Raw genomic sequence first — 12,121 nt, forward strand, 5'->3', positions numbered from 1 at the left:
GCTCGCTCTTAAATGTGGTTTAATTAACATGGATTGTAGCACAATTCATAAAATACAGAGAGTAAAGGCACTGGGTCAGCCGAGGGTGACCCAAATAGTCCATTCCCGACAGCACTGGGGGCCAACATATTTTTCCCATTTTGTTTTTTACTGAGGTAAAAATACTTATAACATAAGATTGACTTTCTTTGCTCTATTTAAGAATCCAGTTCAGTAGTAACACACTCACTTTATTGTACAACATTCACTACTATCTGTCTCCAGAATTCCATCTTCCCAAGATTCCCCATCCTGCCCAATACTACTTACTATCAATTCCCATCCTACTTTCTACCTTACAATTTTAACTGCTTGTGGTACTCATTTAAGGAGACTTAGTTAGTCGTTGTCTTTATGTAACTGGCTTGTTTCATTTGAGTTAATGTCTTCAAGGTTTTGCTGTTTTTACCATATGTCTTAACTTAGTTAACTTTTCAGGTCAGAATAATATTCCATTGTATGTACATACCACATTTTATGCATACATTGTCTCTCCGAGGACAGACAGCTGGGGGCATTATTAGCTGTTGTGAAAATGTCACTTTGAGTAAAGGGATAAGAGAAAGAGAGTAAGAGAGAGAGAGAGAGAGAGAGAGAGAGAGAATATAAAACTGGAAGACATTGGCGGTGGGAAATGTACACTGGTGAAGGGATAAGTGGCAAAATAATCTAGAAAATAGATTAAAAAGTTGTGTTCTGTCTCAAAGAATTCATGTATAGATATAATTAGGTAACATACATGAAAGTACTTTGCAATAGAAAGCTATAAAAACATAGGATTCACTGTGTTCTGAAAATTAGTGTTTTAAAATGACCAATATAAGTAGAAGTCCATTTAACTTTGGTATTGAAGTCGATATCACAATTACCTTGATATAATTATCAGGTGAATCACTTAAAAGTAGAACTGTTTTAATCCTGGTTACTGAATGCACGGTTGTTTATTTTATTGCTACAGCGTTAAGAGAACAGAAATGAATAAGAGGGACTTCTAGCCTGTTTTCACCAGGAATAATAGCTATGTTGTTTATATTGTCCATTGGTATGACTCTACGACAGTAAATTCTCAGATTCATCTTTCTTCAGAATCACTTGGCAAACCTACTCAAAATGTGGATTCAAGGATCCCATTTATAAATAGGTCATAGGTAGGGCCGAGGAATCACCATTTTCATAAGAGCAGCACCCAACTGTGCTCAGAGCCAGTTGTGCCTGGGGCCACCAGAGGTACGTCTGCAGTACTGGGGGTGGGAACACACCCTGGCAGGGCGCACAGGACTCGTCCATGCTTGGCCCTGAGTTCTCTCCCTGACCCAGGAGGTAGCACTTGAAGCAGTATTCCTGTTATTCTGAACCTAGACTGCCCCAACAGAGCGCATTTCTTTTAAACATTGGTCTTGTGATTTTTTTATGTATTTCTTCTTTTCCTTCGTTTTTTTTGAACATTTCGTTTTGTTAGACTGACTCTGTATAGTTATTTTTTTTTTAATTTTCAAGATCATGGAGGTGACTCACCACTGATGATTGGGTGGAATTCACTGAAAATTCCCTTTCTCTTTTCAGGCACTGCCCAGAGGGATACCAGTGTATGAAAGCAGGGAGGAACCCCAACTATGGGTACACGAGCTTTGACACTTTCAGCTGGGCTTTCTTGGCACTGTTCCGCCTTATGACCCAGGACTATTGGGAGAACTTGTATCAGTTGGTAAGTAATGCCTTCATTTTGGGTGCTTCCTCTTTTTCTTTGGTGAAGGAATTTGCAAGAAAATATCTGATTTCAGGGATATTGTGTGAAAGTCCTCTTGTCCTCTCGTGAAAACATTTTGCAGGATCTGAAGTGGCCGCTCTAAGAGTGAGTTGGTTTAAGTGAATTCATTTAGCTCTTGTCTCTGGCACAACTGGGTAGGGGTGAAGGGGGGGAGTACCCAGGGATTCACTCATGTGAAACATATGCTCTGTGCACTTTTTGTTGAAGAGGCTTTCCTTGCTCCACGTCATGCACCTAACTACTTTGTCATAAATTAATTGTACATATATTTGAATACCTCTGGGCTCTCATTCTGCTCTATCGGTCTGAAAGTCTGTCTGCCTTTATTCCAGTACCATACAGTTCTGATGATTTTAGTTTTATAGGAAAATTTGAAGACAGGAAAAGTAATGCCCTGAACTTTTTTCTCAGGATTTCTTTGGCTAGTAGTGGAGTTTTAGTACGCCAATATAAATTCTAACAGTATTCTGGTAGTCTTCCGATCTGTCAACATGGACTATGTTTCCACTTCTCTGTATCTTATTTCTTTTAATGATGATTTATTTATATTTTTCAGTAAGTAAGTCAACTCTTCTTTATGATTCCTATATACTTAATTTTGGGACACAATTGTGTGTGTGTGTGTGTGTGTGTGTGTGTAAATTTTTTTTAGTTCTTTTTTAAAAACCAGCATGTAAAAATGCAGCTAATTTTTATAAATTGATTCTTTCCGCCTGCCACATTTTGGTATAGATTTATCTGTAGAAGTGTTTTTTTTTTTTTGTGGAGCGTGTAGGGTTTTCTATATATAATATGTCATATGCAGACAGTGATAGTTTGACTTCTTTTCAAAATACAATCCCCTTAATTTCTTTTTCTAGTTTAATTGCTGTGGTTTGGACTTCCAAGCTATGGGAAATAATAATACAGTGAACATTTCTTGTCATGTGCTTAACTTAGAAGGCTTTCCGATTTTTCTTTTGTTAATATATGGCCTTTGATATATTGAGATAAATTCTCTTCCAACTGAGAATTTTTATTCAGACATAGTATTGAATCTTGTCAAACTTTCTCTGAATCTGTTGATATGATTTTTGTTTTGTTTGGGGTCACACCCAGCTGTGCTCAGGGCTTACTTCTTACTTTGTACTCGGGGATCACTCCTGGTGGGCTCTGGGATCCATATGGGCTGCTGGGAATTGAACCCAGTCGGCCATGTACAAGGCAAACTGTTTTATCACTCTGGCCCCTGTTGATGGAATTTTTATTTTTCCTTTTATTGATGTCATATATCTCATTAATTGATTTGTGTCTGTTGAATCATCCATGCATCCCTAAAATAATTCCCACTTGATTATGCTGTGTGACCTTTTTAATTTATTATTGAGCTCAGGTCTCTAATATTTTGTTGAGTATTTTTGAATCTGTGTTCATCAGGGATATTAACCTATAATTTTCCTAGTTAGTAATGTCTCTGCCTGCTTTTGTACCAGGTAATGGTACAAAATGGCATTATGGAAACTGGAAGAATTCCTGCTGCTTTGACTTTCTCAAAGAGCTTCGGAAAGATGGGTAGTAGGTTCTTGTTGAAGGTTTGAACTCACTGTGAAGTTGGATGATCTGTTCATCCAGTTGCGATTTTCTTTTGATTGCTATTAAGACCAAGCTGTCTTAGTAATAGGTCTGTTCATGTTTTCTACTTCCTCCTGATTCTTGAGTATTGTAAGGTTTTAAAACTTTTATTTTTGTTGTTGTTGTTATTGAGCACGGCACTGCCAGCAGTGCTGAGTTTACTCCTGGCTGTGCACTTGAAGATCACTCCTGATGATCCTCAGGGTTCGAGGGCCCATTTTGGGTGCTGGGGGTCGAACCCAGGTTGGCTGCGTGCGAGGCAAACACCTTGTCTCCTAGCACCCCTTTGGTGTGAATGTTATTCCATTGGATGCTGTCCCATAGATCTCTTGTTTCCTTTGTCTTAATTTCTGTTTCTTTCTTCTCTTCTTTTTTAATGATTTCATGACTTTATCTTTAAGCACACCCATCTGTCCTTCAGCTTTTGTTATTCTATTCCTGAATTCTGTTGTTTTTGCCCTGTTGAGCTCCTTGTTGTCTTTTGTATTTGGCCACAGCAAGTGGCGCTTGGGGTCTACTCCAAGGCTGCTTGGGAGCCCATAAGTTGCCAGAAATCAAACCAGTATCCCGCATGCAAAACATCCACACCTACCCTTTGAATTCCCTCTCCAAACCCCTTGTTTCTATTGCGTTTCTTAGATCAACTACTTTATCCTTCATTTCAGTGACTTCTGATTGAAGTTTTTCGATACTGTATTTTGCCTTGTTGGAGCTGTTTTCTTTTGATTTCCTCAATTCAGTGATCATCCTTATCATTGTCACTTCGAAGACTGCGTCAGGGAGTTTTGCGAACTCTTGTGTAAAACTCTTATGTAATTGGAGTCCTTTCCTGGTTTGTCTCTCTCTCTCTCTCTTTCTCTCTCTCTCTCTCTCTTTCTCTTTCTCTCTTTCTCTTATTGAATCGCTGTGAGATACACAGTTACAAACTTGTTCATGGTTAAGTCTCTGTCATACAGTGTTCCAACACCTATCCCTTCATAAGTGCACATTTCCCACTACTGGGGTCCCCAGTTTCCCTGCCACCCTACCCCTGCAGCCTGCTCTGTCTTTGTCCTCTGCTTCTTCATTATTTCTTGTGCAAGGTGATGCCTGTAGGTGAGGACCCAGTTTTGTGCTTACCTGGGTGTTTAAGGTTCATAGGCACTGATGCCAACTGGAGACTGTGGGTCTGTTTGTGTTGCTCTGGACCATTGCTGGATGTTTTTGGGCAAAAAGGAAGGATCGGGAGAAGAGAGAGAGAGACAGGAGAGAGATGGAAAGAGAGGAGAAAGCACCAGAGGTAGAGGCCCGTGGGGGATTGGGGATGATGGGAGGGAACTGAGGGACACTGGTGCTGAGAAATGTACTTTGGTGTTAGAACACTGTCTGATTGAAATCTAGTCATGAACAGCTTTGTAAGGGTCTGTCTCACAGGGATTCATAAAAAAATATTTTTTAAAGAATTTTGCGGGTATAAACTTCCTGCTTCAGCTGTATCCTTGAGGGCAAGTTGACCAACACTCGATCTCAGAGTTTAGAGTTGCTAGTTCCTGATCGTGGTGTGGTGTTGGTCCCACCAGTGTGAGCTGCAAAAGGCACCTTGTGGCCAGGAACACCCAGGAGCACCTGTAAGTCCCAGTAGACCTGTGACCTACTGCGTCTTTGCATTGGCCAGGATCTGACCGTCTCTGACTTGCCAGGCTCGGACAGACACGACAGTACCCAATGGCCCCGACCCTGAAGTTGGCCAGGCCTGGACTCCAACTGGTTATTCCATGAAGGGCCGAGCATGGGCAGAGCAGGCGGTGGGGCTGCTGCCTTTAGACACTGGATGCCCTTTCTGACTCTCTACATTCAGGCCTTTATTCCTGGGCCTCAGTCAGCTGTGGAGTGAGAGGATGCTGGTTTTGTTTCTTCTGAAACAAGCAGATGTCATTGCTCCTTCCTCAGCTTGGGATGGCTGCAATTTGCTCTCGGGCTATCTTCCTTTTAAAGATGATTCGGAACTTTGTGTCCTGGCTGATTTTTAGGATGTGTGCCTGCAGTCGGGCTTGCTCTGAATTGTGCCAGCCCTGGGTATGTTGCCGGCTTCTGTTCTTGCATCCATATCAGCTTTGTAAGAGAGGTTTTAGGTTCAAGGTTTTGGTTCATCCCTCCCTTAACTGAGGGCAAAGTTCTGAGTCTTAGCAGTTTCTACTCTGCCACACCTGTGTGTGTGTGTGTGTGTGTGTGTGTGTGTGTGTGTGTGTGTGTGTGTTGGATGGGGAGCAGGGAGGAGGCTTCATAGCTTTCAAGTGAGCCTCTGCTTCTTTTTTTTTAAGTGAATCACCATGAGGTGCACTTACAAACTTACTAACTTTCATGTTTCAGTCATACAATAATCATTTACCCATCCCTCCACCGGTGCCCATTCTCCTCCATCGATGTTCCCAATATCCTTACCACCACCCCCACCTCATATCCCCCCCCACCACCCCTGCCTCTGTGGCAGGGCATTGCCTCTGGTTCTCTGTCCTTTTGGGTGTTGTAGTTTGCAATAGACGTGTTGAGTGGCCATCGTGTTTGGTCTATAGTCTACTTTCGGCACGCATCTTTCAACCCGAATGGGTCCTCCCAACATCCTTTACTTGGTGTTCCCTTTTCTGTCTGAGCTGCCTTTTCCCCCAGCATGTGAGGCCGGTTTCCAAGCCGTGCAGCAGACCTCCTGGTCCTTATCTCTACTACCCCTGGGAGTTAATCTCCCATTCTGTTATGAATGATCTCTTGGGTGTGTGGCTGGGCTCTCCATGAGGCCTCCATATGGGATTCTGTGTTTAATTCTAGCTTTGATGTGATCTTGGTGATGTACTCACACCAGGCCAGTCTTCCTCCAAATTGCCCTCCCCCCCACCCCCCCCACCCCCCCCCACCCCCGTCCATTACTTTAGCACTCATTCATATATAATTGCAGAGTCTCACAGCCCTGACAGTCTGCCTGGACTGAGAATTTGTTCCCTATATCTGCTACCTGTTATTTTATTTCCTATTGTTTTTGAGTTGAGGACTTTTTTTTTAAGAAATAGATTAAACACACTATGTTTATATGTCTGTACTATATAGCACTGTAGCACTGTCCTCCCATTGTTCATTGATTTGCTCGCGCGGGCCTAGTAATGTCTCCTTTGTGACACTTGTTACTGTGTTTGGCATATAGAATACGGCACAGGGAGCTTGCCAGGCTTTGCCGTGCAGGCGAGATACTCTCAGTAGCTTGCTGGGCTCTTCGAGAGTGGCGGAGGAATTGAGTCCAGGTCATTCGGGTCAGTCGCATGCAAGGCAAATGCCCTACCCGCTATGCTATCGCTCCAGCCCTACACTATATATTCTAAAGAATTTTTTTATTGTTGGTTGGTTGGTTGGTTTTTGGGCTAGATCCACCTGTGGTCTGAACTTTCCTGGCTCTGTGCTCAGGGATCCCTCCTGGAGGGGACCTTTTGAGATGCCAGTGATCAAATCTAGGTTGGCCATGTGCAGGGCAAGCACCCTACCCACTAAACTCTCTCTCTGGCCCCATAAAGATAGATATCTATCCCAGGTGAGCTTGGACTCTAAATTATCGGCATTTTTCAGATTTGAAACTCATGTGGACTTATTCTGACAGGTTGTGGCTGGTAGAATAACAAGGCTAGTACCATTCCCTTGGGCTGTGTCAGTGACTCTGAGCAAGTCATTTTGTTTTGCTAGTGGTGATAGAGAAGTTCGGGTTGGTGATTGTCAAACATTGGCCGGCCCACCAGACACTGCTTCTGAGTATAAAAAGGCTGAAAAAACTTGTTTAAGTGATGAGTCTTCCCACTTAAAAATTTTATGATAATATTTTGTTTTCTCTTAACCTTGGCATTTGATGATGTCCTTTCATTTTAGACGGGAAAACATGTCCCATTCACGTCTGAAAAAAACCTCTTTAAGGCTAACATCTAACTCAAATCCCCTAGTGAATTCTTAAATTTCTGTTGAACCCTAGAGTTGCCAGTTTGAATATTTCTAATGAAATATTTCTCACTAAAGTAAAAGGCCCTCCCGTTGTTCGTCGATTTGCTCGAGCGGGCCCAATAACGTTTCCATTGGAGACTTTGTTGTTACTGTGTCTGGCATATCGAATACTCTCGGTAGCTTGCTGGGCTCTCCGAGAGGGGCGGAGGAATCGAACTCGGGTCAGCCATGTTGGCTGCGTGCAAGGCAAACAGCCTACAGCTGTGCTATTGCTTTGTGTTAAACAATGTGGTTGAAAGAATAAAAATGAGAATTAAGTAATAGTAGGTCACATTATATAACCCAGACACCCAATGATATTTGTTTGCTTATTGTTAATAAGTAATCTTAGGATCTTTCTTTTGCTTTTCTCCCCAATATCGTCATATATCCTTCTTATCAAACATCCTATTGCAAAAGGATAAGGAAAGGGGTTATCACTCAGGATGGCAACTTCCTGTGACTTGGACCTTATCCAAAGATTGAATTTTTCCGTTAATGCTCTTTGAGAACCAAAATGAAAATAGCTGAAGGTCTTATATTCTTGTTTTAGAATGAACTGACACCCCAGCACTGGCAGGTGTGATCCAACCCCCACCTCCAAAAAATAGAATGAAAAAAGTCAAATATAATTCTTAGCCCCAACATTATTTCTCCTCCTCCTCCTCCTCTTCCTCCTCCTCCTCCTCCTCCTCCTCCTCCTCCTCCTCCTCCTTCCTTCTTCTTCTTTTTCCTCCTTCTTCTTCCTATGAAAAGAGTATCTGGGAATATGTGTAGATAGAAGGGGACATTTTAATTCAAATGAATGGCTGTCACCATTGCCATTTTCTTCTCTTGAGTTGAGATTGGAAAGACCTTTCAGACCTTTCAGTGTTCTGCAGTGGAAGGGGCAGCTCAAGACAGGAGATCCTGTCTTGGTCCAAGGAGAGCCATGCCTCCACAGAGGAAAATTTGCCACCACTTGATTTCATTTGATGCTGATGACTCCGATATTTTTTTTTTGTCTTTACAGACTTTGCGGGCAGCTGGGAAAACATACATGATCTTCTTTGTCTTGGTCATCTTCGTGGGCTCTTTCTATCTGGTGAACTTGATCTTGGCTGTGGTGGCCATGGCCTATGAAGAGCAGAATCAGGCAACCCTGGAGGAGGCAGAGCAGAAGGAAGCTGAGTTCAAAGCCATGTTGGAGCAACTGAAGAAGCAACAAGAAGAGGCACAGGTTGGTGATGCGATCTCTGCAGTGTGCCTTCCTGCCAGACTGCCGTGACTCAGACCCCATCTGATCACCATTCCGTTTGATCTTTTCTGGACACACTGTGAAATCGAAGCCATTAGTATGATTAAAATAATCCAAATAACAACTGCAGATGGTTGATCCAATTATTGCATTTGTCTTACTGGCCGAATTTTTGTCTAAATAATCTTTGGCAGATTTTCTTACCTGTCAAGTGTTCAGTTACTGTGATGTAAGACAGAAGTGGCCAGAGCAATTTATATAGCCTCGCTTTTTGGTTTGAGAAGAAAGCCTCGGATATTCTTTGTGATAACACAAAGCATTGATCACAATTGAAAAGAAGAGAAACATAAATTACTAAAGTAAAAAAAAATTTTTTTTTTGCTTTTTGGTTCACACCCGGCAATGCACAGGGGTTACTCCTGGCTCTGCACTCAGGAATTACCCCTGGCGGTGCTCGGGGGACCATATGGGATGCTGGGGATCGAACCCGGGTCGGCCACGTGCAAGGCAAACTCCCTACTCGCTGTGCTATTGCTCCAGCCCCACTAAAGTAAAATTTGAAGACCAAAACTTACGATTGCACCACACTTTATTGATCCAAAACTTGATTTCCTTATGAAACACACATGTCGTTTTTGTTGTTGAGACCATAGTGTATTATTCTGTTCCTTAGCATTCATTTTGAGTTTCTCTTACAAGGCAATCAAGTTCTCATCTAAGATTCTCAAGAAAATAAATCCCAAAGTCCTCACCACTGGGCTGTTCTGTGCTGCTCACTTAGGGCTGAGCCTGTCCAGGCCCTGGACACCATCTCTCTGGACGATTCAGTTTTTCTTCCTTCTCTTCTCCCAGCTTTCTAAGAGAAAGAACAGAATCTGCACTCACTGCTTGGCCGAGAGTGACTCCAGCTAACTGCTTCTGCTCTGTGTCCCTTCCCTAGGCAGCGGCCATGGCCACCTCCGCAGGAACCGTCTCGGAAGATGCCATCGAGGAAGAAGGTGAAGATGGGGTTGGCTCTCCTCGGAGCTCCTCCGAGCTTTCCAAACTCAGCTCCAAGAGTGCCAAGGAAAGACGCAACCGGAGGAAAAAGAAGAAGCAAAAGGAACTCTCTGAAGGGGAGGAGAAGGGCGATCCCGAGAAGGTGTTCAAGTCTGAGTCGGAGGATGGCATGAGGAGGAAAGGCTTTCGCCTCCCGGACAACAGGATAGGAAGGAAGTTTTCCATCATGAACCAGGTAAGCTTCTTTGCACTGGATCGAATCAGCCTGAGCCGTGTGAGCTTCCTGATCTCTCTGGTGCTCACGTTCCCCTTTGGCGTGACACTCTTCCGTGCTGTGTCCTGCTCAGAGAAAGCGTCATCAGACTCTGAGGATGCCTCAGGCTGCCCTGGCTCCTAGCTTGCAGCCAGGCTAGGGCTGTGCGAGGGCTTGTTGTCGCCCTTGGCACATGGACTTCAGCAATAAAATCTGTGAAGCAGCCCAGAGGAGTTTTCTCCTCTTAGTCCCTAAACACCGGAATTTAGCTAAAGCACCTCTGTTTGAGAATTGTGTTTAATTATAGATTTTTTTAAATTTCTGACATTCTTTAGGACTCCTGTTTTGAGTATAGCAAGTCCTGGTTATTAATTACTTTAAATATAAGATGTTACGCTGATAGCTAGCCTGTGGTAGATTAATTTTACCCCAACTTTGCTTTGAATTTCACCCGACTTGGGGGGGATTTGTCTTTTTCTTTGGGGACCACATCGAGCAGTGCGCAGTGCTGACTCATGGGTCTGTGCTCAGGGATCACACCTGGCAGGGCTCCGGGGGCCATGTGAGATGCCAGGATCAAACCTGGGTAGGCCGTGTGCAAATCAAGTGCCCCTCATGCCATACTATTGCTCTTGCCCCTAATTTCACCCAACTTTAATAAAGAGGGAAATCAAGAAAGAAGGGACGATGACTTACGAATAAACTACCAAGCATTCTGTTACTCAGAATATCACATAATCGATTTTTTGGATTTAAAAGCAAATACCACCAAGTTCCAATTCTTATGCCATTTAATTTCCTCTTTTTGAAAAATACCAGAAGGTTCTCAGAGTTAGAGCAGATTCATTACTGGCTATTGTAGTCTCTCACGTTTCTTCTCTTACCCTTCAGAGATGATTCATTGTCCCCTTCATGCACAAGAACATCCCCATTTGTTCTTGTGCTAGTCCTTCACATTTTATCACAGCAAAATCACTCATTTTCATCTCCATTTTTCTACCCTTGTGTAACCTTAGATCTGACTTATCTATTATTTTAAGAATGACGTCTAAATCACTACCGTCTCATTCCCTCTGGTCTTTCACCGTCTGTCTGATTTTCTGTGATCTGTCAATAGATCACTGTGGAATATACCTCTTCTTACTTAACCTCCAGTAGTTGTAGGGTGCCAGTCAGCCTCAGGGTGCAGGATGCTCAGTCCTGAAAGACAACCAATCATCCAGGGTGCTTACAATATTGTGAAGCAGGCAGATACATTTAAAAATTGTTTATATTTATATAATAACAATCATATTGTTTCATAATTGAGATATTCTGGAGCTTTGGAGGGCAAGATCTTTCCCAGCCTGGAGTCACTGAACGGAGATTTTGGATAAAGTTAATTTATGAACGGAGGCAATTAGCAGGAAGTAGTCAGGTAATGACTGGTAACATTGGGTACATAGGGAAAGTTGCAGTGAGTCAGAAGAAAGGATATTCCGGGGCTGGAGCCATAGCACAGCAGGTAGGGCGTTTGCCTTGCATGCGACCAACCCAGGTTCGATTCCCAGCATCCCATATAGTCCCCCGAGCACCGCCAGGAGTGATTCCTGAGTCCATGAGCTAGGAGTAACCCCTGTGCATTGCTGGGTGTCATCAAAAAAAAAAAAGAAAGGGTATTCCAGGTTTGGAAGAAAAATATATTCCAATTCGAATGATTTGTTGACTGACCCATCTTTTAGACACCCGGGAAGTCTTTTGATTGAACAGGGAGGAGATCATGAGTGGAGAGGTGGTGACTGAACCCCTGAGTCTTGAGGTGTCATTTCATTTCATTTCATTTCATCATCCTGTTATTCGTCGATTGCCTCGAGCAGGCCCCAGTAACGTCTCTTTCATCCTAGCCCTGAGATTATATTCAAGGCTATTTAGGAGAATGAGAACCATCATTGTTACTGGTATTTGGCATATTTGGTACGCCACGGGGAGTTTGCCAGACTCTGCCCTGTGGGCAGGCTACATTCGATAGCCTGCAAGTTTGTCCAAAGTAGTAATGAGACAATAAGATGTCATAAAAAAAAAAGTCCTGATAAGATGTCACTCGGCTGCAAATGCGGCCACGCGGTTCCGGGATCTGGATTTTATAGTCTCTGAGTCTTGGCCGCTGATGGGATTACACGGCGCCAGGGGGCCAGGTGGTGAGTGTGACCCCCGCCTACTGGAATTTGGCGGATCTGGGTGGAAG

At 43.2% G+C, this 12,121-nt stretch overlaps 1 protein-coding gene across 1 annotated transcript in view; it reads left to right on the plus strand.

Annotated features, from left to right (window-relative positions):
* SCN8A (sodium voltage-gated channel alpha subunit 8) overlaps nucleotides 1-12,121 on the plus strand; it is a 152,777-nt gene that overhangs the window by 50,825 nt on the left and 89,831 nt on the right. The window contains exons 8-10 of the mRNA XM_056120276.1: nucleotides 1,603-1,744; nucleotides 8,421-8,627; nucleotides 9,586-9,879. Of these exons, the coding sequence (XP_055976251.1) occupies nucleotides 1,603-1,744; nucleotides 8,421-8,627; nucleotides 9,586-9,879 (643 nt within the window). The remainder of the gene's footprint in view (nucleotides 1-1,602; nucleotides 1,745-8,420; nucleotides 8,628-9,585; nucleotides 9,880-12,121) is intronic.

This window comes from Sorex fumeus, unplaced genomic scaffold (genome assembly GCF_029834395.1).
Source record: "Sorex fumeus unplaced genomic scaffold, SorFum_2.1 ptg000042l, whole genome shotgun sequence".
Taxonomy (NCBI): domain Eukaryota; kingdom Metazoa; phylum Chordata; class Mammalia; order Eulipotyphla; family Soricidae; genus Sorex; species Sorex fumeus.